The sequence below is a fragment of the Mytilus californianus genome, unplaced genomic scaffold, assembly GCF_021869535.1.
Source record: "Mytilus californianus isolate M0D057914Y unplaced genomic scaffold, xbMytCali1.0.p SCAF_3, whole genome shotgun sequence".
Taxonomy (NCBI): Eukaryota; Metazoa; Mollusca; class Bivalvia; order Mytilida; family Mytilidae; genus Mytilus; species Mytilus californianus.
Window position 1 is genome coordinate 70650150 of NW_026262679.1, and position 25674 is coordinate 70675823.

Here is a 25674-nt window from a genome sequence, read left to right on the forward strand (position 1 = left end):
AAATTGTAACTTGGATGGGAGTTGTCTCATTGGCACTCATACCACATCTTCCTATATCTACTTACTTACTATTAAAGAATTGAAGTTTATTAACAAAATGTATCATGCCAAGAAGAAATAAAGAATGGAGACTCGTGCTCATGTGTGCTTCAAATCATGCATTTGCAGTACTGTATGGGTAGCTTTTTTTCTGGCTTCACAGTTTAAATAAAATTAAATGTCATCATAATGTAAGAACGGAAACGTCACAACTTCCAACGTTGATTTGTTTAATGTAAACTTGTTATCCCACAAATAACCTCATTTTTAGAACATATTAAGATTAATTTTTAAATAGTTCCAAAGTAGGCAATGTTCACCAAAGGCAATTGACATCTGCACAATAAATATATAATAGTTAAAAGTTTGTGGTAGTATATATTTTCACACTTGACAATTACAGGTAATAGTCAATCTGTACCACTGTGTCTAAACTACCCCGGTAAAAAACGTTTGGACTCAATAGTATCTAATATCCAGTACGGTGACATACAAACAACAGACAGAGATAAGGTAGCATTTCTGTTTATTTATTTGTTGTTTTAATGATATTGAAGAATATACATACACATATAACTATTTTCGATTGTCAGATGTAATATTTTTACAACCGTTCTAGATTAAAGGAGAAATAAGTAAAAAGGCACATCAAAATGGTGAATTGTGTGAACCTTGCCTCGAATTTATCTATTTTTTTCTTTAAATTGTGCAAATTGTACGGAAAGAAAGATATTAACACGGAGATTGCAGACTAGTCACTATGATCACCTTCTGTGCATGGAACGAAAGAAATGGGTCATGTCAAAATTGAAGGACCCGGTTTTGTCAATGTGTACGTCCTTAAATTCACAAAGCAGACCCGGTTTTGTCATAGAAAATAATTAAGGAATAACAGTACTGTAGCTGAAGAGTTGCCACCGTCAATTGGCGATTTGACGGTCGCAAATGCAGTTTTACTGGCGACGCGTAGCGGAGACAGTAAAACGTCAATTTGCGACCGTCAAATCAAAATTGACGGTGGCAACTCTTCAACTACAGTACTGTTATTCCGATTCTAATGCATTACAAAAAGTAATAATACGTTAGAGCTTGAAAAAATGTTTAAATTTGAAATAAAAAAAAATCATCGAAACTTTATGAATGATCTTTGCACAAAGACGTTATGGCTAAACGTGACGTCATACAAATGAAAACTTACAACTTGGAGGTTATTACGTTACCTCTACGATTCAAATTTGGATGAAATCACATTAAAACGGCGATTTTGGGGTTGGTGTTATTTAATTTGCGATTATATTGTAGAAATCGAACATTTGTTATTCAATCTATTCAAAATGGCGGGTCTCTCCTTAGTTACGACTGGTCAACTGTGGATTTGACGGTAACTTTTAGCCAATGAAAAAAGTGGTTACATTAAAATTGCATTAGAATGCATAATAGCATGACGTAAATTAAAATCTGGCGTTCAACGGAAGTTTGAGGGCTCGTTGGAAAACAATTTCTTTCAGAGGATAACTTAAACACGTTTGAATCCGTAAACACTTGAATTCCTGCTATATTGGAACAAAACTAATTTCAATTTTGTTTTGTATAAAATAAAAAAGAAATGAAAGTTTCGTAACGCAAGTAGATTTTTTTATATCAATTATGTAAATTTAAGTGTTCAAACTTAAATAGTGTACGGCCTTGAAAATTTTTCATTACAAAGCAAGAGAATAATACAAATGTATATGCATGCCGAATCGCCCAAGAAAATGAATGTTCATGCGGCGCAAAGGGTCACAATAACAATGCGTTAAAAATCTTTTTACCCCTTCTTGTTACTATAATACTAAGTATAAATAAGTATAAAAGTCTCTAGCCATCCAGAAATTGCAACAATAATTATTTTATTAATAATTTTATAAATAAACGGTGTTTTTTTTTTATCTCTTCATTGGGTAATGATAATGGTACATTGACAAATTTTCTACAATTTAGGCATGTTGGTCAAGTTTATAATTGTCAATATGCAAGGGCGGACCGAGGATGGTCGAAAGGGGCGTATTCATAAAACGGATTTTATACCGCCGAGCGTAGCAAGTGGAATTTTTTTTTGGGACGATTTTATGCTAAAAAATCATATATAAATCGTGAAACGAAAAAACTTAGACATCCGCTAACCGCACATTTACTATAGAGTCTCTGTAATCAAATGAGTTAAGCCTTTTTCAACTGACTAATTTTAATAGTTTGTTCTTATGTTGTGCTGTTATGCCACTTTTTTTTAGGGGGGGGGGGGGGGGCGCTAACATGTTCAACCCGTTATTCTGTATGTGCCAGTACCGAATCCAGGAGGCTGTAATTCGGTTGTCTTTTGTTGCTGTATATCATATTTGTTTTTCGTTTTTTGTTTTGTACATAAATCAGGTCGTAAGTTTTCACATTTGGTTTTTTTTTTTACATTTTTCATTTCGGGGGCTTGCTATGCCGTATGGGCGTTTTTTATTGTCGGATACCATACGGTGACCTATATTTGCTAACTTTTACGTCATTTGGTCTCTGATGGAAAGTTGGCTCATTGTCATTTTCACGGGCTAAATGGCCACTTATGTTGTTCTAAATGAGACGAAGATTTGGGACGTTATAATGTTGCAAACCAACTTGTATTTATAAAAAGAAATAACTATTTCATGCCATACTCTATGCTCATTTTAACATAGGTAGGCATTATATTTGTTAATATTTTTAGACCAAGCGTTAGCAAAATATTATTTCGATTCTAATAGGAAAGTTTAGAACTTGTGTACTTCGAAGCGGACCTAAAGTACACGTTCGAAATGCAACCATTTTGATTTGAGGTAGCCAAAACGTTCTAAGTCTTTCTCTGACTGTCTGTCAATGAATGAATGAATGAGTAAATGATAGTAAATATATTGTAAACATAGCGTATAGTATAGTAAAGCATACTAGCTTTACTCTTTTGATAAATTGATATGGTAATACAATCATACCACATCTTCTCATTTTTAAATCATTACAAACTAGTATAGAAAACAAACACACATCATAAGGAATTAATGTAAGTGCATGCTATAAAGTATTTATTTCCATTTAAACTTAGTTCGAAGATAAGATCAATAAGGTATGCGTACTGCATTCTAAAATGTCTACTCCCTATTTCGAAAAGTTCACGTTTAAAATATAGAAATATATTTTAACACGACAGTTTTGTATTGCAATAACATCTTTATGACTCACATATTAAATTTCTTCCGACGGACAATGTTCAGATCCGTGTTAACGTAACTTTTCATAAATTTGTGGTGTCAAAACAAAACAAAACAAAACCGGGTCTTACACTGAGACAAAACCGGGTCCTTATGTAGTTAACAACATTGACGAAACAGGGTCCTTCCTTTTTGACATGACCCATTTCTTTCGTTCCTTGTACAGAAATACAAATATTGAGGTGCTCATAGAGACTAGTCATGTAATCTCCGTGTTAATATCTTTCTTTCCGTACTTTTCTTTCCGTACAATGTGCACAATTCAAAGAGAAATTAAACAAATTCACCATTTTGATGTGCCTTTTTACTTATTTCTCCATTAATCTAGAACGGTTGTATAAATTATTACATCTCACAATCGAAATAGTTATATGTGTATGTATATTCTTCAATACCATTAAAACAACAAATAAATAAACAGAAATTCTACCTTTTCTCTGTCTGTTGATTGTCCGTCACCGTGACCGGATATTAGACACTATTGAGTCCAAACATTTTTTGCCGGGGTAGTTTAGACACAGTGTGTACTGTAAATCAATAACGTCGGCCAGACATTATCATGTTGTCCAGTGGTCACGTGATGTCTAGGATATTTGTAAACGAAGATGACGCATTGGTTTGAAAAAGGTAAATTACAATTATTTTTGTTTTGTGTCTTAAAAGTATATAAAATTGTAAGTTAAGATAGTCATTATTGAAAACACCATAACAAAATTAGTTTAGTATTATATTTTTATCAACGCCGTTACGAACAATAACTTTCCAAATACGGTGCATGTATGTAACACTTGTTCTTCTATGGGCCAGTTTACATACGTATTACTTGTCTAAAGGGAAGGACTAGTTCATGTACAATACTAGTATTTAAGCATTCTATATAAAAATAAGAAGATGTGGTATGATTGTCATTAAGACAACTATCCACAAGAGTCCGGATGATTGAATCATTAGTTCATCGTACGGCCTTAAACAGTAAGCAAAACCATACCGTATACTTAACTATAGAAGATCCCTACATAACAAAATGTGATACAATTCCAGTTAATAACAAAACAATGTACGAAAAACAAAAATGATAGACATGGTTCAAAGACAACCACTGAATTACAGGTTCATAACTAAGGACATGCACATAAAAAATGTGACACAGTTAAACATGTTAGCAAGAACTCAACCCTCCCCTAATCTGAGACCGTTGGGTTGCATTGCAGTAACGTAAAGACCTATTCATCTCTTAGTCACATTAAAAAGAAATTAAATTTCGGATGATGAAAAAAGTAAAACAAAAATACCGAGCTCCAAGGCAAATTGGGATTATTCAAAACGAGGAAGTCCATAAAAAAATTAAAATCAAACGCTATCAATCAACCATACATAACAGTCTGTAGATGCACCAATATGCGTCAATGCAACGCAACCTAACGGCCAAAACAGCTAAAAATTTTAAGACGGGATACAAAGACAAATATAAAAGAGATATATGACGACAAAGTATAAATCATTCCTCCTTAAGTCGGCAATTGGGATATAAAAAAGCTTTAATCTCACCCGGGAAGGGCTGATCTATTGGAAATTGCAATCATCATGATTGTCATAATATTCCGATTTTAGAGGACTCAAATAATTTTTCGCCATAGGAATATGAATAATAAAGAAATGAATTAAACATTCTGGTGTTTATTAGTATAAATGTTATATTACAATAAAGATGTAAAAAATTGTATGCGTGAATATATTATTAGTCTTTATATTCACCTACGTGTGTATGGGATAATGCAGGGAGCACTAGCATTTCTTTGCATACCATATATATTACGGCAACTTTTGGAACTTTTATTTCATAATTGTAACACACAATTTTGCCTTTGAAATTTTAAATCATAAAAAGAGAAGGAAATGTCATTTTTTCTATATATGCGTAAGCTTTTTCAAACTATTTACAAATGTCAATAAGTTAATGTTTCGAAAACAAAAGAATTAATGAAAATTTAAACAACTGAATTATTCAATAATGTATGCAATTAAAAGAAAAAGCAGAGATACCGCACTTTAGCGCGTTCGATGTTCTTTACTGAAAACACATTCACGTTCGAGAAAAATTGCAGTCAAAAGTTTGAAAGTTGAAGAAATACGAAAAAATTGAGAGTAGAAAAGAGACAAATACCTAAAATAATACATGGTTATGTTTGATCGAAGGAACTGGGACAATTGTTTTAGTAAATAGAATTTATGTTATTGATAAATAAAACTGATGTTGTTTTTTTTTTCAGTGCTAAATCTTTTATTGTGGAGTGTGCTTGTGTATGAAGCATTGGATTTTCAAGTATCACCTAGATTATTGATAAATTTATTCTACATATTCATCGTTTTGACATTTATTGCGGTTAAATTAACTCAAATTCCATTTCAAGAACTAGCATCTTACACAATCATTGGTGTTTATTCTTATTTCTCAAATATTGCTATTTTTTTGCCAAATATGGATGACATTGGAGTAGTGAACACTCCCGAAAATTTCATGGACGAGGATATCAATTCTCTACAAATGTTTGGAGTAATTTTATTATTTTCCTGTGATGGTTATAGAAGTTTCATCATTTGGATAAGTTGTGTTTTGGTTTTATCTTATGCTATTCATAAAGCGAATCAACAGGAGGAAAATGGAGCGAGTTCGGAGAGAAACGAGAGTTCTCGACTTTTCCATATGATAATCGTTACCTGGCTTTTGCTAACATTATTATACACTTTCTCAGTTCTTAATTCATTATATAGTGCCGTCTTAATTTTGTTGAGTAGTGACACGTTTTGGAAGAATTTATCGCTGCGTTTTGAACATTTTACGCTATTCCTAAACGTAGCCTGGCAAATTTATGTCTTTCGAGTTGTAATATTTTCCTTAACAGTCTTCAACATATATTTAAACATATACTTGAATAGCTCTTCCAGTTTTAAATTGACAGCCATTGCTGTCATAGTTTTATTCAAATTTTATTATGACTCTACTGTGAAAATACTAGAAATGTTTTACAGAAAAGTACGTATATCAGCTCATTCGCACCCAGTTCCAATTGGCCAATTGCAACGACACTCAGATCCATGTCCAGTTTGTTTATCTCCAATGATATCTCCTAATATCACACGGTGTAAACATTTGTTTCATGAAAGTTGTTTAGATTTGTGTTTGCAAAGACAGCCTTCATGTCCAGTTTGTCGACAATTATTAATAAAATGAGTATAATTCCGTGCAATCTTATTCATCATTATAGCCATGTTTCTTCTGTGTTAAGATTGATTTTTTTTTTCATCTGCATTATTTGCCCCGTATCTTATTTTCTTTATTGGCTGGAGTGGTATTTAAACTTCAAGTTACGATTTTAAGTTGATAAACTAATATCAAGAGGAATGAATAAATGTTTTTGATTGATCTTTTATATTACGATTTTTTAAAAGAGACCTCTCTCAATAAAATAAAATTGAGAATGGAAATGCGGAATGTGTCAAAGAGACAACAGCCCGACCAAAGAGCAGAAAACAGCCGAAGGCCACCAATGGGTCTTCAACACAGCGAGAAAATTCCGCACCCGGAGGCGGGCTTCAGCTGGCCCCTAAACAAAAATGTGTACTAGTTCAATGAAAATGGACGTCACACTAAACACCAAAACATATAAATGAACTAAAATTAAAAAAAACATACAAGACTAATAAAGGCCAGAGGCTCCTGATTTGGGACAGGCGCAAAAATGCGGCGGTGTTAAACATGTTTTGTGAGATCTCAACCCTCGCCCTATACCTCTAGCCAATGTAGAATAAACAAACACACAGCAATACGCACAGTAAAACTCAGTTTAAAATAAGTCCGAGTCCGATGTCAGAAAAGGTAACAAAAGAAACTAAGCAAAATGACAATGATGCATGCATTAACAAAGTACTACCAGCAGTTACTGAAATGCCAGCTCCAGACCTCAATTAAACTGATTGAAAGATTATGTTTTCACCATATGAAAATCAAGCACAATCCTTCCCGTTTGGGGTTTAGTACCATACCATCATATGAGAAGAACATAACCCGTATCATGCCAAAAACTGGTTGTTTTTATTAACGTTTCTTGCCATTTCATATCATATAATTTTTTCTTCCTAGGTGTCATACATTGACTTGATTACGTCGTCTCTTAGAACGTTTCGTAACAGTGACAGTTCTCAGCTCTGCATGTTGTCAGTCCTACTTGTAGCTACATAGGAGAATATTACAAAACTTCAATATCCTTTCACATCCTAACAGTGACTTATGAATAGAAATGAATACGTAGGTACCTGGATTTCTCTCATTCGGCAATAAAGAGCAATGATGAAAAGGGGACCTCTGTTTTGTAAGCTGGATTTATAAATACGCAGCTACGTTCATTAGGAATGAGGATGTTAAATCCGATGCCCCGTGTTAGGACAATGCCACACTTTATTAAGTTAAATAAATTTTGCAACAATTTTTTGAGAGATCCGTAGGTGGGCTGTTACAGGCAAAATCCCGTTCCTATCAAACAAACCTTTTTTTTTCTACTACAGTTCACACTTCCCGCCCTTCACCGCACTTTGCAGAAACTACCAACTTTATGTATTGTAAACAACACTATCAATCAATCGAAAATTTACATTATTTCACAACAAACATGAATTATCTTAAGTTTATTAATGGTGAACATTAGACTGGTCGAGTATTTCATCCTCAGTTAATTTTACCTTCAATATGATCATTATTACAGCAATACGTGGACAGACACTATCATGCATTTTAACCCAACTAAAACCGATGGAGAAAATACATTAAAGGCTTGACAAGAGTGCTTACTTTTATTCAAGGCCACTAAAATATACAGCTCAACTTTTAATAATGTATTAGTCAACTTATTGTCATTTCACCGACCCCGTTGTTTTCATTGTCAAACCAAATCGATAGGCCGGTTGTTGCAGCAAAAGTAAGGAGTGTACATTAAAACATGTATAGAAATAAGGTGACCCTGACTTTAAATTATTGAGAAATAAACTGCATAATATATGGTGAAAGTAATGATTACCGAAACCACAAAATTAAACAAGACTCCAACAATTCTGAGATGAATCTTAAGGAAGACACACATGAGTAAGCTTTGAATGATACATAATCACTTATTGGTCAAACTTCCGCTATTTTAAAAGGTATCTCAGAGGTCATCTTGAAGTCCACACCTTCGTCCATTGTGCTAAAATTGTGTTACAGATTCTTTAAAATTGTTTGAATGTACAAGCTCAAGCTTGAATGAAAATTTTAGTAATTTTTATAACAAGTGACCTTGATAGGGTGAGGTCTCTATTTTATTTCGACGTAACATAGGTCATCTTTCGTCCACTACGTAATAGAGGTCATTCTTCGTCCATCGGGACAAACCTGAATGATGGCTCTGCGTATTAGACAACATTTTAGTTTTATTCAAGAATAGAACAGCAGATGGTCGACCTATTGTTCAGATCAAAGCAGGCAGGGTCTTACCTAAGGACAAATTTTAACCTTTCTCAACTAAATAAACTATGGTTTAATTTGAACATAATGATTTTAAATACAACATTTTCCATCTTGATAAAATAGAATTCTAATCTTTTCATTTCTTATTGTTATATTAATAGTTATTAACAGCAAAACTATACTAATATCGACAGCAAATACTTAAAATATGGTTAGTATGCACCTGATTATATATATACGTATTATATTTGAACATTGTTAGATTTTACACTTATACAGGTATACTTTATAGAAATATATTTTGATGGAAAAAATGAAGCCATTGTATTATCATCATTTTCGTTATTATTATTATTATTTTATTATTATTATTATTTTGGATGTGTTCTATGACAGTTTCCGTATTATTGATTTTGTATATTTTGGAGAGGGAGAGGGTTTACGTTCGGACGAGTTTCCAAACTTTTCATGTACCTATTATATCGATTACGTGTTACAAATCCTTAAAGGACATAGACTACTGATCTCATGTTCGAATTTGTCGACGTTGAAACAAGGAAAGCGACCAATGCACATTAAGATGGTATGGATGGATGACTGCTTAATGTCCAGTTGCAAATTAAAAGACATTCATCAAGAGAATATGTTAATGCTATATGAATATGAAACCTGCTTGGACTAGGCCGACACGCTGTTTTATGCTAATTCATAAAGTTATAGTCCACAGGAAGACATGTCATCCTACCCGGAATCATTATTATGAATCCGTGTCGACCAGTCTTTGGTCTTACTCCTAAAAACCGCGTGCTTAGCAGAGAAGCAGCAAATACAATTTTCCGGCCAGGGATCGAACCTATACGATATGTTAGTATAAAATAAAAAAATGACAGAATTTTGTCATACTTTGCCATATTGTAGTTGAATCGTGCTATTTTACAAATATGAAATAAAGTATAGGTCACCGAGCTTTTTTTCAAGATAAAGGTTGTGACCACTCTCCCCATTCTAAATTTAAAGACAGATTGAAATAATAATTAAGTCCAACTTTGTTTCACTAAAAAGAAAGGCCAACGCAGATACACATGTCTCGTTTAAATAGGGATAAACCATACTTATTTTATATAAAAAAACAATTCGATTCAAGAAAAAAATCTCTGAAACTGACATCTTCAAGATACGTGATGTTTTTTTATTGACAACATATTAATACGTTTTGAGGACGTGTTTTTAAAAAAAAATCTACATTCTTTTGGGAACCAACTGTGCTTGTCTTCTTGTTGCCTTGTTCCTTTTTCATAGGAGTATATATCTCCCAATTGAAATGATATTCCAGAGCTTGCGTTTCTTATCGTGATTTCTTTGAAGGTTGGTACTTACACGGAAGTAATTGACAATAGAGTTCGAAGTGGTACGGTTCATCGCTTCTATAACTGTCGAACTACTCGTGATGGCGTATAACAAGTAGTTTGATCGTTTGTTTTGTAGGGCTATGGATATGTTCCATTTTTTGTTGTACCACAATCATTGCCTCTTTCCCTCGATTGTGATTTACCGAGTGGTATCAACTTGATACTATAGTTCCTAACTGGGATAAAAGGGTACACTCAGGGTACACTCAGAAAAACTGTTCTTAGACCACATTGCTACATTTTATACCGGCTGATTAATGTCGGATCTGTCTGTTCTGCTCTTGTATTGTGTTTAGACTTTGGTATATTTTTTGTGACTTTGAAATTTATTCACAGTACAATACTTTAAGTACCACTTAAGTCGACGCTAGGGGCCGTCTTGACCTTGTTGTAGGGTATGAATGATTCTTTCATTGTTGATGACCCTCAAGCGACTGTCAAGATGAAGAACAGGAAAAAAAACCCTGTTCATTGATAATTTTTATACCTTTTTCTATGTAGTGTGTGCGATTTTGTCCCATGCACATTTACTCCATATCCCTTTATTTTCTATTTAAGGGCCTGGACACGGCTTAATGCAAGTTAAGCCCTTCAATTCAATGTGAAAGGTCGTATGGCAATACATGATTTTTCTTTTTAAATGATTTGATTCCGGGAGATTAGTTGTCTCACTTTAATTAAACCCATGTCAGCTTTTTAGTTTCATTTACAGAAAAGAGAGCCAGTCTTGTATTCTTTAATATAAAGTTTAATTTTCCATGAAAAAAAACGACAAATTTTTCTATGTCCGGTAGCATCGAATCTTCTCAAACCATTTTTCGAACAATATCTGGACATCGGTGGACATGCAACATTGCCAAACCACACAATCTTTCACCCGTCATCGTTGATCTTTCCCAAGTCGTAAGTCTACTCAAAGCAGAGAATGAACGTTTACAGATGTTACGAGAAGAATCAACAACAGCTTAATATTGGACAACTGAAGCGTTAGTCATAAAGATTGATTGCTTGATTGATTGGTGTTCGCTTAACGCCGCCCCAGAACAAAGCGAGAGCTAATTTCAAATAATGTTACAATTTAAAGTAGGTTTTAAAATTAGACAAAAGGTCCTTAAATATAATAAAACTCAAGTTTAAAACAAACGACAAACAATAGACCATCAACACTGAAAACTAAAAATAAATAAAAACATGGATCCTGAAATACAGGGGACGACGTCAGAGGGTAAACAGAACTTGCTTCTTGCAAGACACTCGCCGTGAAAACAATTTGATATGAAGACAAGCTTTTGTTTCAACTCATCATTTTTTGTTTTCGAAATTTTCAACATGAGGCATTTGCCTCATTTGACTCAATGTAGTCACGGCCCTGGCAATATTACGGGTGCCACTAGTGGAACAGAATCTGCTTACCCGTACGGACCACATGAGATCGCCCCCAGTTTTTGATGGTGTACGTGTTGCTCAGTCTTTAGTCTTCTATGTATTGTTTTGAGGAGCTGTTTGTCTTTTCGTCGTCTTTCTCTTTTGTCGGGGTGTTGTGAGTTTTGAATATCCCCTTGGTATCTTCCGCCTTTTTTTTTTTAGAAAAAAAAGAAAAAGGATCATCACTTTTTTGTTTCTAAATAAGAAAATTGAAAATTTTACTGTCATTCCATTATAAAATTGAATTATCTGAGTTAGCTTCTTTTATATAGCAAAGTTAAATTTTTGTAAATCAATTTGAAAAATAATCTGTATTTGTAAAAAAAAGTTTCCAGATGAAATCACATAATTTTCTTCCTAAAAAGAGAAAAAAAACACAAATAAATTTCATTCCTGCATTAATATTTTTTATTTCGTTAAAAATTTTGGATCATGCATGAGGGCTCGAAACTCTTGACTCTGAGTGTTCCTGATAAAATGCTCATAATAATACAACAAATTGTTTTATGTTAATTTGAAAGGGATATTATCCTTGTTTTATTCACCTTCTATTTCTAAATGAAGTGTGTAAATGTCATGAAATTTCCTTTATATATCACATTATCTAATCATCCGATTAGAGGACGATTGTGTAAATCCATGCCTACATGTACTAAACATTTGAGATTTTGTGATATACATGTAGTGTCTACTCGAACACCAACGTGCATCCTTAAACTTGTAACGCATTAAAAGTTAAACTAGTTACACTTACTGAAAATCTAAGTTCTATCAGACTAGGACACGTTCAATTTAAACAGTCCTATACCTCATCAAAGTGGGTTTTTTATCAACAAGTCCAAATACGTGGTAAATTATCCTACACCCATATGAATTTAAAACTTTCTGATATCTGTTCGAATTCATCCTTGCTATTTAGACCTTGACCACTTTACCAATGTTAGAACATTATGCATAAGTTGATTAAACCAGAACTGATCGTGGTTTCTAAAGAATAAAGATACTTATAATATACTAAGAAATGTTTTAGAGACATACCGCAGATATTCATTGTTAGCATTTACGACTAAAATAGATACATTAATACTGTTACAGTAGTTCTGGTACACATGCCAAATTGATTACCAGTACTCGAATTTAAAAAGACGTTGACGTTTTCAAGTTGTTGGTATTATATATATATATGTATAGTTCGAATCCCGGCCAGGGAAGAACAAAAAAGTTTGCTTCCGCAAATTTCCAGATCTAACATTGTTGGGCTGTTGTTTAGACGAATAATGTATATAACAAGTCTAAAAAGGTACAACATCACCAAAAAATAATAATAAAATGAACAAATGTTAAATATTTCAGATAATAGATATCCTTCATCAGTATGATCACGATGTAAAATGAATATTATCAATCTAATCTGATTATAAAACAAGTCATTCCATATATATATATATATACAAGTCTAAATTGAAAACAACGTTCAAACCTATGATTGCGTTGGATAAAAACCGCAATTTTTATACGTGTGCATGCAAAAACAAATTTCTTGTTAGAGGGGTCTAAATACAGCACAAACAACATTTTCCAACAGACCAAAAAAGTGAAAAAGTATATTTTAACAAAACGCATTTGACTTACAGGTCGAACAACAAATGTTCTTAAACCCTGCTGACTGTCATTGGCGATTGCCAAATAAACGGATCACAAGGTGTAATAAATGGATCTTAATTAAAAATGTAATACCAAACAGAAAACAATAAACTTGCGGCAAAGATGGTATACCGCAAACAAAGGTGCAAAGAGTTTTGTACACCATATCCGGATTTCGACAATTAATGTCTCTTCAGTGATGTTAGGAATCGAAACAGTATTTGGAAGGCCAAGTAATTTACCTCAATTTAGGATAGACTCTCGAATTTTGAGGAGTAAAATTGGGATGAATGGATCATATAAACCCGAAGGCAAATATAATACAAGCCCAAACGAAAAAATACAAACAAGTCTAAATTGAAAACAACGTTTAAACCTATGATTGCGTTGGATAAAAACCGCAATTTTTATACGTGTGCATGCAAAAACAAATTTCTTGTTAGAGGGGTCTAAATACAGCACAAACAACATTTTCCAACAGACCAAAAAAGTGAAAAAGTATATTTTAACAAAACGCATTTGACTTACAGGTCGAACAACAAATGTTCTTAAACCCTGCTGACTGCCATTGGCGATTGCCAAATAAACGGATCACAAGGTGTAATAAATGGATCTTAATTAAAAATTTAATACCAAACAGAAAACAATAAACTTGCGGCAAAGATGGTATACCGCAAACAAAGGTGCAAAGAGTTTTGTACACCATATCCGGATTTCGACAATTAATGTCTCTTCAGTGATGTTAGGAATCGAAACAGTATTTGGAAGGCCAAGTAATTTACCTCAATTTAGGATAGACTCTCGAATTTTGAGGAGTCAAATTAGGATGAACGGATCATATAAACCCGAAGGCAAATATAATACAAGCCCAAACGAAAAAATATAAACAAGTCTAAATTGAAAACAACGTTCAAACCTATGATTGCGTTGGATAAAAACCGCAATTTTTATACGTGTGCATGCAAAAACAAATTTCTTGTTAGAGGGGTCTAAATACAGCACAAACAACATTTTCCAACAGACCAAAAAAGTGAAAAAGTATATTTTAACAAAACGCATTTGACTTACAGGTCGAACAACAAATGTTCTTAAACCCTGCTGACTGTCATTGGCGATTGCCAAATAAACGGATCACAAGGTGTAATAAATGGATCTTAATTAAAAATGTAATACCAAACAGAAAACAATAAACTTGCGGCAAAGATGGTATACCGCAAACAAAGGTGCAAAGAGTTTTGTACACCATATCCGGATTTCGACAATTAATGTCTCTTCAGTGATGTTAGGAATCGAAACAGTATTTGGAAGGCCAAGTAATTTACCTTAATTTAGGATAGACTCTCGAATTTTGAGGAGTCAAATTAGGATGAACGGATCATATAAACCCGAAGGCAAATATAATACAAGCCCAAACGAAAAAATATAAACAAGTCTAAATTGAAAACAACGTTCAAACCTATGATTGCGTTGGATAAAAACCGCAATTTTTATACGTGTGCATGCAAAAACAAATTTCTTGTTAGAGGGGTCTAAATACAGCACAAACAACATTTTCCAACAGACCAAAAAAGTGAAAAAGTATATTTTAACAAAACGCATTTGACTTACAGGTCGAACAACAAATGTTCTTAAACCCTGCTGACTGCCATTGGCGATTGCCAAATAAACGGATCACAAGGTGTAATAAATGGATCTTAATTAAAAATTTAATACCAAACAGAAAACAATAAACTTGCGGCAAAGATGGTATACCGCAAACAAAGGTGCAAAGAGTTTTGTACACCATATCCGGATTTCGACAATTAATGTCTCTTCAGTGATGTTAGGAATCGAAACAGTATTTGGAAGGCCAAATAATTTACCTCAATTTAGGATAGACTCTCGAATTTTGAGGAGTCAAATTAGGATGAACGGATCATATAAACCCGAAGGCAAATATAATACAAGCCCAAACGAAAAAATATAAACAAGTCTAAATTGAAAACAACGTTCAAACCTATGATTGCGTTGGATAAAAACCGCAATTTTTATACGTGTGCATGCAAAAACAAATTTCTTGTTAGAGGGGTCTAAATACACAAACAACATTTTCCAACAGACCAAAATAGTGAAAAAGTATATTTTAACAAAACGCATTTGACTTACAGGTCGAACAACAAATGTTCTTAAACCCTGCTGACTGCCATTGGCGATTGCCAAATAAACGGATCACAAGGTGTAATAAATGGATCTTAATTAAAAATTTAATACCAAACAGAAAACAATAAACTTGCGGCAAAGATATATATATATATAAATAGAGTCTATAAGAATCTACCAACCAGTAAACTTAATAGGTATTGGATCATCAAAATTGACAATACTACACAAACAGGGAAAATTATATGAGTCTAAAAGATTGTTATCGGTATTGTTACACAATCTTTTAGACTCATATATATATATATACTAGAACACACCCGCGATATCGCGGGACCGGGGCTGAATTAAAGTTCCTACGCCTTATTTTTAGTATTCGTATTGTCATCTGATAAAGTTATGCTGATTATAAGATGCACAGTTTTCTCTGCTTTCAAAATCTTTCTGTTTGAATCCGTCGACCCGGAACTGTTTCAAACAGTTACTGTAATCGATGTAAAAGGGTAAAATTTTCAGTATACCCTGTCAAGTATATATGTAAGCCTCAAATCTATGTCCAGCCTCAAATCTATGTCCTTTCCGCAAATCTATGTCCTTTTTAATATTGCGTCATAGACGTTCCAAATGTATGTCCTTTATTGTCTCAAATCTATGTCTTTTATTGTCTCAAATCTATGTCCTGTATTGTCTCAAATCTATGTCCTTTATTAACTCAAATCTATGGCTATTTTTGTCACAAATCTATGTCCTATATCGAAATGTGGTGACGTAAGACATAGCAAGACGTAATCAAGTAAAAAAATATGTGTAGTTTCATTCTTGAAGGCACATTAATAAAGTAACAAGTATGCTCGTTATGCCAATAATTTCTACTCAGAATTATGTTGTGGTTGTTGAATGTTGATGTCATGGTACACAATGGATTTTAAAAAATACATAAGATTCGAAACCGGAATAATTTCACCAGAAAATTTTTTTTTAAATAAGATAGTGGCACAAAATGTCGTTGTTAAACCGGCAATAAATTATACCCTAAACATCTTTATTTTGATCAAGAAAAGCAAACAATTTGAAAATGATGTAGTTTTACAATAAAATGTAAATCATACAATAATTACACACGCATGTAAAATTTTTAAGCACACACATGGATAACACATCCCAACTTAACATTGAATTATGGGAAATGACTTAATAAAACAAAAATCCTATAAGGCCGTACTTATTAAACTGGCATACATTTTCGCATGGCGAAACAAACTGGAAAAAGATTTAAGAAAAGAACACAGATTTGAGGCCGCATCTTTTAAACGAACATAGGTTTGCGAATGACGTCACGATTGAAAACAAATTTGAAAATAGGACACAGATTTGAGGCCGTATCATTTTTAACGGACATAGATTAGCGTTTGACGTCACGATGGGGCACAGATTTGAGAAACGGACACATATTTGAGGCCGTACACAGATCTGAGGTTTACATATATACCCTTATATAAGTTTGACTTGTAGCTTTCTTCGTTTATACGTTTATTAGGGGAACAACAAACGGTCTTTAGATTTAGTAGTATAGATATTAGGTGAACAAAAAACGGTCTTTAGATTTAGAAGTATAGATATATATATATATATGTTTGTTTAGACTAAAACAATCTATAAAGCAATAATTTTATTGAGAGTTGGTTTTACGGCATGAGTCTGCTGATCATTCTGACGTATGGTGTATAACAATTGTTATTGTTAATCCTGAAAATGTGTATGTGGTATAAATATCTGTCATACAAGTGGGAGGTTTTGTTTGTTTGTTTGTTGGTGTTTTACCGCCACTTTTAAGCACCGCTTTTGGGCTATTTCGTGGCGGCCAGTTTTTATTGGTGGAGGAAGCCGGAGTGCCCGGAGAAAACCACCGACCTTCGATAGGAAAACTGACAATCCTAGTCAATTAAGATTGGAGTCGAGTGCATGCACCTGCACGAGCGGGGTTCGAACTCACAACCTCAGTGTTGACTGGCTAGTGATTACAGTAGTAACTACTTAGACCACTCGGCCACCGAGGCCCCCTCTTTCTTTTAAAAGAGCATTCCTGATGGATGTATATCCAGAAAAGCGCTTCGGACGCACGGAATTCATAAAGTGTTATTTTTATTTATCATTAAGGCAATATATACTATAAATTCACATGTCTAAAACTGTTAACTCTGTGTTCATTCGATGCTTTTGCACTCAAGTGATAATTTTACCCAATATTAGCATTTTTGTTTTAGAGATCTTCACCTCTGAAACTTCAGAACAAGTTTAAGTCGAAAACTTAGATCGATACTGTATGTCTTTTACTTATAGTCCAGTGTTTGTCGGCTGCTGTCTGCCATAAATGTGTTTCCTTTATTGTTTTGGTTTAAATCAGGCCTTTGGTTCTCTCTTTTGAAATGTTTCACATTATTTCATCATATGGCTTTATATAGATTACCATGCAATATGGGTTTTACTCGTGGTAAAAGGCCGTATGGTGACCTGTACATTAGTTGTTCACATCCTTCGCCTTTGGTCTTTGGTAGATTGTTATCGTTCATTGGCTATCAGACCAAATCTACTTATTTATAATAGTAGCATAAATGGGTCTTAATTTTAGTTTGTGAATTATGTTCCGCTCCATCAGCTAACATGGCCGCTATGATAAAAAAAATCACAGAGATAAAGTGCAAATAATTGCCTTATGTTTTAAAAACTGTAGTTGATATAAATAATGCTAAGAAGTTCAAGATCTACTTAAAAACAATGGTTCTGTGTTTTCGTTAGATGTTTTCTGTTTTGTATCGATCTGATGAGTTAAGCCTTTTCATTTGATTCTTATAGTTTGTTCGTATATGTTGCACTGTTACACTTAGGGGTGGGTTCGGCGCCAGCAAACCAGTTTAACCCCGCCACATTATATATGTGCTTTCCCAAGTCAGGACCCTGTAGATCAGTGGTTGTCGTTGGTTCATGTCTGTCATATTTATTTTTCGTAAATTGTTTTGTTATAAATTAGGTCGTTAGTTTTCTCAATTGAATTGTTTCATACTTCATGTCGGGCCTTTTATGACAGACTACACGGTATAAGTTTTTCTCATTGTTGAAGGCCGTGTAGTTTCCTTTAATTGCTTACATCCACTTCATTTGAACTTTGGTGGATAGTTGTCTCATTTGCGATCATACCACATCTCATTATTTTTATAATGGGTGCAAAAAGTAATAGACGATTCTTTTGTGGAGTTATTGCCTTGTTATGATTGACTCATTGATTAACGACATGTGGCAAATATTATCAATGCACTTAGGAATGGAACAAAAATGTTCAGAAATTCAAGATCCTGTAGGAACTAGGTCCATCAAAATTGTAAGAAGAGTCATTACTGGACTACCCTTTTATGATGCAAACTTTAAAGGATAAAGAGAAACTATACACATAAATATTAGTAAGAAAACGAGATCTATAAATCATTTGCTGTTATTACTATTGAGAAGTCGACCACTTAATTTTTTTCTCGTAAAAATAATTTGAACGGCGGTGAAAATATTTCCTTTACTGTGCATGTATATCAGACTGTAGAAGAAATGCAAACTATAATTAATAAGTAGTTTGTTCAATACGTTTATTATAAAATTTTATTCACATTGTGTAAAACAGATACAATCATAAGGTATGGGTATTGAACATATAATTTTTGATAAAAAAAAATAAAATATCGCTATACTCGTTCGGCTTTATTTGTAACACAGAAATGTCATATTTTTCTGTTATTAGTGTTACGGGAAATACGATTACATAATGACAAACTGCTATAGTTATCGGAAGCTGTAAACAGAAAAGATTCAAATATAATTTGAAAAAGTCAGTCATTACCAAGGATGTTTTTGCTGAATTCAAATATTTCTTTATGGCAGTTTAACTTTTCTCTTCTAAAAACGACTTAGTTTCAACAACCATTCTGCGGCGCCATAGAAAATTATCTTAAAACTAAAAACACACGGGATTTTTAGTTATAAATCACGAAAGTTGCATGTGTAAATAGAATGAAATCACACTCCCCAAATTTCATCATGATTAAAATCACGATTTCATATAGTGGCTCTACCATAAGTTTGTGTACGTCACCCTTAGGTGACAAACTGTTACATAACATTACAAATTGTTTACAGTAATTGAAAATAACTTATGTAATATGTCCCGACTTTGTGTCCGGAGAATAACCCCACTCAATAAACATTCGTCATGAAATTTTTAAGATAGAAAAATCGAGAAATCGAGAAATTATCGTTGGTATATAGCTTCCTTATATTCTAAGCTGTGTTCTTACACATGCAGTCTGTGATTTTCCTTTCAAGATAAATACAAATATACCTTAACGCTGAGGACAGGAAAACTTGTTATAGTGATAAAAAAGCAATACCATTTTGTTCATTACACACATCGATTTCTTTTACTTTATCACAATAAAAAAAATTATAACTAGTATCTTAAGAAATGCATTTACAATTAAATTCAGTTAAAAACAACAAAATAAGCTCAGCAACAGAAGAATTATCCTCGTCTTTTCTTTTACAATTCATAAAGAACGTGTTCTTAATGTTACTGAATATTAATAAAAGTATCTTTCTTGCATTACTGATTGTGGAAAAAAGAGTTTTACATTAGTATACAGAGAGATATGAGAACAAAAGGAGTCTTAATCGTCTGTCATCTTAACTTTAAGGGACCGGAATTTAAATCAAACATTACACATAATTATGCGTTCGGAGCCATTTTTAGATAAGCCTCCAACATGAACTAACACTGGATAACGTCTGGAAAGCGACAAAAATACCAACACACCTGTCTCTATCAGATGCTTTCAGAGGATCTTTGGTAAATTCAAATACTATCAATCATTTGAAAATACATCCGATGTTTACAAACAGCCGCAAGGTTTTTATCTTATAAACAAACAAACAAATAAATAAATATGATGATGCATGCATTACAGCTTAATAATGAAAAAACTGATTCATTTCACATTTTACAAGGCATTTTTCATTTATTTACAAAAATCAAATAAGTTACATCATACATGTAATAAACGTGTACAAACTACATGTATGCAGGCCTTCATACAAAAATAATAAATAAATACATATCCCTGAGATAACAAACACAAACTTGAGCGCATTGTCATTTGGATTTCTTAAAACACCGGGTTATTGACTTATGTATTTGCAATTCTAGTCTTTTCTTGTAAATTTTGCTGGTAAATCATCAGCGGGATGAGGAACTGGTATTATTTTCATCTTGGGATTAATATTCGATATTGTCCATTGACATGATCGCACAATTTCAAGAGCAAAAATTTTCAGTATAAGTAACGCGAATTGTTTCCCTGCGCAACCTCTTCTACCACCACCAAATGCCAGAAAATGTTCATTGTCTCGTCTTTGCAAAGAATCCCAGCGATCGGGTTCGAATTTATCTGGATTTAAAACCAATTCGTTACCAAGTTCATGCGTGTCTCTTATGCTATAAGCAACTGTCCAACCTTCTGGAATTTGGTATCCCTGAAAAAGATTTAAATTAGGCCGTTAGTTTTCTCAATTGAATCTTTCATATTTTTTATGTCGGGGCCTTTTATAGCAGACTATACGGTATGGGTTTTTCTCATTGTTGAAGGCCGTACGGTTGCCTATAATTGCTTACATCCACTTTATTTGAACTTTGGTGGATAGTTGTCTCATTGTAATTATACCTCATCTCTTTATTTTTTATATTAAACTAGTTCGATAGAGGAAAAAGCATGTATTCAATAATTTTTTTTTATGAATCTATATATTATAACTTATTTTTCGACATTATGATGGCAAATTAAAGAAAGCTTACAAAAAAGCAGTTGTGTACAAGTTGTTGTCTTTGGTACCTTAATAGCTTCCATGAATGTTTTAGTAAATTATATACAAATATGTATTTTTTTTTCTTCTTTATTACTCGAAGGACAGTGTGATTTTACAAGTAATTCTTTGTCATTGAAAAAAAATGATAATTCTGTTGAATGTTATTTTCATTTTAAATTTATAATTGAGGATACAAAAGTTTTCAATAAAATTTATCTATATTAATGTAAATAAAATGTGTAATTAGTAAAGTCATTTATATTTGTAAGTACATGTATCCATATAATAGAGATGCACTTACGTCGATTTCAAATGTTTTAAGGACCTTTCTGTAACCTCCTCCAATAGGTGGTGTAATTCGGATAGCTTCCTTCACAACGTTGCTTAAATATTTCATTTTGTTTAAAATTTCAAAGTTTAGATCGCCATAATTACTTTGACTGAGTCCAAAAGATTTCAGTTCTTCCTCGATTTTGCTAACAACATCTTTGTTTTTGGTCAACTGCAGAATTATAGTTACTGTTGCGCTTGCTGTAGTTTCATGACCAGCAAACAGAAGTTCCAGCCCTACATCTTTAATTTCTGTCACTGAAAGTCTTCCTGTACCTGACATATCCATCAGAAGACTAAGAGCATCTTGGAAGGCATCACAAGAGCCACGTTTTTCTTTCTTTTGAATACATTCTCCTATTTTATTTAACAAAACAGTTCTTGCTTTAAGACCCTAAAATACACAATAATTATCATTTACTAACAATCTGAGACAATAAGCAAAGAATGTCCGTGGATGTTCTATAAAATGATTAAACAGTTAAACATATCAAAAGCAATATGATCTTTCATGGGCCGGAGGAACATTGAATTTGAATGTTGTACATTATATTGGAGGAGTAAATTCTTTTCGGATAACACGCAATGCACTTGATACAATACAGGTAGTGGCTTCCCAATATCTTATACGATCTTCTCACGTCATATGTAAAATAAAGATAAAAAGAGCAAGTATAATTCCTTCATACTACATGATTTTCTGATAAATTCTTGTGAGGTATTAAATTATCGCCTCTGATACCGCAATTGTATCTATTAAAACGCACTTTTTTAATTAAACTTTGTGCTTACCTTGTAAAGTCCCAGTCCAGGAATCTGCATTGGTAAACTAAACAAATTTGATAGGAAGGTATCAAAATGACCTAATAACTCTGTTTTTTCGACTTTGTTCATTTTTATACCAAGAAGTACTCTGCATGCTATCTCAAATGTCAGACTTTTGGATTCTTGATGTGCAAGGATGTTTTTTTTTGTACACCAGTGTTCAATACAGTCTTTGGTTATACTTTGAACGACTTTAGTGTATTCCTCTAATGCTGTATTACTGAATGCCTTGAAAAGTGCCTTTTTTCTGAGATTATGGATATTACCACCTGAACCTGTCAGACTTCCATCCCCAAGTAGAAGTTTGGTACTTGTAGGCCACTGAGCAGTTACAAGATCATTTTCACCAGCCAAAATTCTTTTCACATTCTGTACACCAATGACACGAATAGTTGGTTTCCCTAATAAATGAGTTTTATATAGTGTACCAAATTTTTCTCGTCTTTTATCAAAAAATGCTTTGCCCTGAAAAAGAATGATGCCACTATGAATGTTATGTAAATAAACATGCGTGATCTATTACATTATTTCACTTGATTTTAAAATGAAATGTCACAAATGGCTTTGTAAAAGGTATATAAATATGGTTCTCTTGTCATATAACAAACATATCAGTGTTTAGTATCGTCTGGCAATGCAAGTTAGAAGTAAAGAAGTATATACAATAATGTCTCTTTTACCAGATAACGAACATATCACTATTTAGTACTGACTGGCAATGCAAGTAAAGAAGTATATAGAATAATGGCTCTCTTACCAGATAACGAACATATCACTGTTTAGTATCGGCTGGCAATGCAAGCAAAAAGTACAGAAGTATATAAAATAATATCTCTTTTACCAGAAAAATATCACTATTTGATTATCGGTAATGAAAATTATACGTATGCACAAGTTTTCTACATTTTTTTCTGCAATAGAATATTAATACTTTTCGCAGTGGGTTTAAATGAAGTTTACCTGAATTAAGAATCCGAGAGTTTCTCCGAACACAGGGAATCCATAACCTCCTGGTGGTAGAGGCAGGTTTGATTTAGAATCCCTCTGGCAGTTATTATAAACCTCCCACAAATGGCAACATATAACCGTCAGTAGAACAGGGGTTATAAGTGGTATTAATAATTCCTTAATAAGCCTTACAAGCGCAACTTTAACAAAAAATCTGAAAAAAGAGATATATCTTTTTAAACTCGTGAATGATTTTTAAATCAAGAAATTTCGAAGATATAGTTAAACATGCTTTTATAATAACGATGTCTTTCATTATCTTCTCTTAAAATTGTATATTTTTAATAATATACTGAAAGGTACAAGTGATAATAATTGAAAAGTATCGCAAAATTTGATATTGAAATATTTCGAAAAGAATTAACATATATATACCTATGACTAAAGTAAAGGAAATATCATAGGTATCCCTTCTTGTTTCAAAGTTGTGTCATTAGTTACTTTAAATTACTTGAAAATAAAAAAATAACAACATTTAAAAATAAACAAAAAATCCACAAAAACAACTATACAATTATCGGTCATTTTCTGGAAAAACAAAGAAAATATTACACACGCAAAACGTGATATGGAATAATACCTTACACTGTAAAAACGTGGAAAAAGTATACTAATGCAAACGTAACGTATGTAAAATGACATAACAATGCATAAGAAATTAATTCATATAATACAATACCATTTCATATCCGATTTAGATGACCTCACTTCGGGACAACTAAGATTAGAATATTATTCTATAAATATAAGTTGCTTTAACCGCATTTTTAAATCTTTCAGGGTGCAATCTAAACCAAATTTCGATTTCCCTTACTTTGCTTTATTAAATATACATGTATAGGCATTAAGTCCTTAGAAATACTATTTATCTTCATACATTTTTGTATTTACACACATTACATTTTGATGAAAGACAACTTACACAGTAGTAAAAGTGTTGAATTCTTCAATAACTCCATTATTTTCTGTTAAACTGCTACAATTTGGCGAAATCAGGCATTCCATATTATATCTAATAATTATAGAGGAATCGGTCATATCACATTTATAAGTTTTCGACTTTAAATACAGAAGTGATTCTACGAGAGTATTTATATTATGTGGAGGTGTTTTGGACAATTGACCATTGGGGACCAAACTAGACATGTGCTAACGTAATCAATGACACATGAATGGGTGGAGCCTAACAGGAATGACCACTTGAATGACCAACATGTTAAAAGGTCAAACTGTAATCAAAAGTGCACGATCATTCATTGATACGTTTTCTTATTTTGCTTTGTTGCACATAAACTCATCAATTGTGCAGGATGAAATTTAAAAACTAATTTTTCTTGAATAAACTTAAAGAAAGACCTTAGAATAGTTTTATCTAGCTACTTGTTGGGATTTATAGATATCATAACCAGACTTTGAGAAAAAACTTCTATATATTTTAAAATATAAAAGTAATATTCTTTTGAACAAGTATGAAACTTTGAAAAAAAAACCTTTTTAATATGAATATACAATGCAAGTGTTTCCCCCGACATTTATGTATGAAATGGAAATGGACGCTACTTCTAAAGAGCGGAAGACAGACTTTAAAGCTATCTCGAATCTGAATATTTTAATGGTTGAAAGTCCATCAGCCAAACATCGTACCAAGAGTAATAATATTATAACTTTAACCATGTTCCGGTTGAAATAATGATTAAAAACCAATCACTGTGTAAAAAGACATTGTGGTTATGACCGAATTGAATATGCTTCAAAAAATCACTATAAAGTCAAATTGGCCTCAAACAAACTTTTTCTTCAACCTCGGACAATCAAACTCATAAGTCTAAGACGAACTGACAACGTCATGGTAAAAAAAAAAGAAAAACGACCAAAGACAAACAGTCTACAAAACAATACATAGAAACACTGTTCATTATTTATGACAAAGTAATAAATTTTCGTGAATTTATTTATATATGTTCTGGTTGGAGAGGGCTAGAATTCTAAACCATATGCATTACTTTGTTTTTTACATTCGTAATAGAATGTAATGGTACGTAAGACACAGGAAAGAGAGCTTTGAGAAAAACCCCTAGTATATGACGTATATTTTCCTGCGATGTAATTACGAAAAAGTATATAATGAAATGTAAAATACTGACAGATCAACGTCTGTTCGTCATTATTCACAATTGTATGAATATTAATG

The 25674-nt window shown here is 32.8% G+C and overlaps 2 protein-coding genes across 2 annotated transcripts; one reads left to right on the plus strand and one right to left on the minus strand.

Moving 5' to 3' along the window:
* The first annotated feature begins 3817 nt into the window (after positions 1-3817).
* LOC127733577 (protein TRC8 homolog) lies at positions 3818-6545 on the plus strand. Its single transcript, XM_052242916.1, has 2 exons — positions 3818-3935; positions 5579-6545. Exons 1-2 carry the CDS (start codon positions 3914-3916, stop codon positions 6538-6540), a joined length of 984 nt encoding a protein of 327 aa, XP_052098876.1. The 5' UTR covers positions 3818-3913; the 3' UTR covers positions 6541-6545.
* A 12492-nt stretch (positions 6546-19037) lies between these two features.
* LOC127734991 (cytochrome P450 26A1-like) lies at positions 19038-24511 on the minus strand. Its single transcript, XM_052245049.1, has 5 exons — positions 24406-24511; positions 23436-23637; positions 22443-22940; positions 21622-22044; positions 19038-20990 (listed from the first exon to the last, which is right to left on the minus strand). Exons 1-5 carry the CDS (start codon positions 24486-24488, stop codon positions 20661-20663), a joined length of 1536 nt encoding a protein of 511 aa, XP_052101009.1. The 5' UTR covers positions 24489-24511; the 3' UTR covers positions 19038-20660.
* Positions 24512-25674: the final 1163 nt, after the last annotated feature.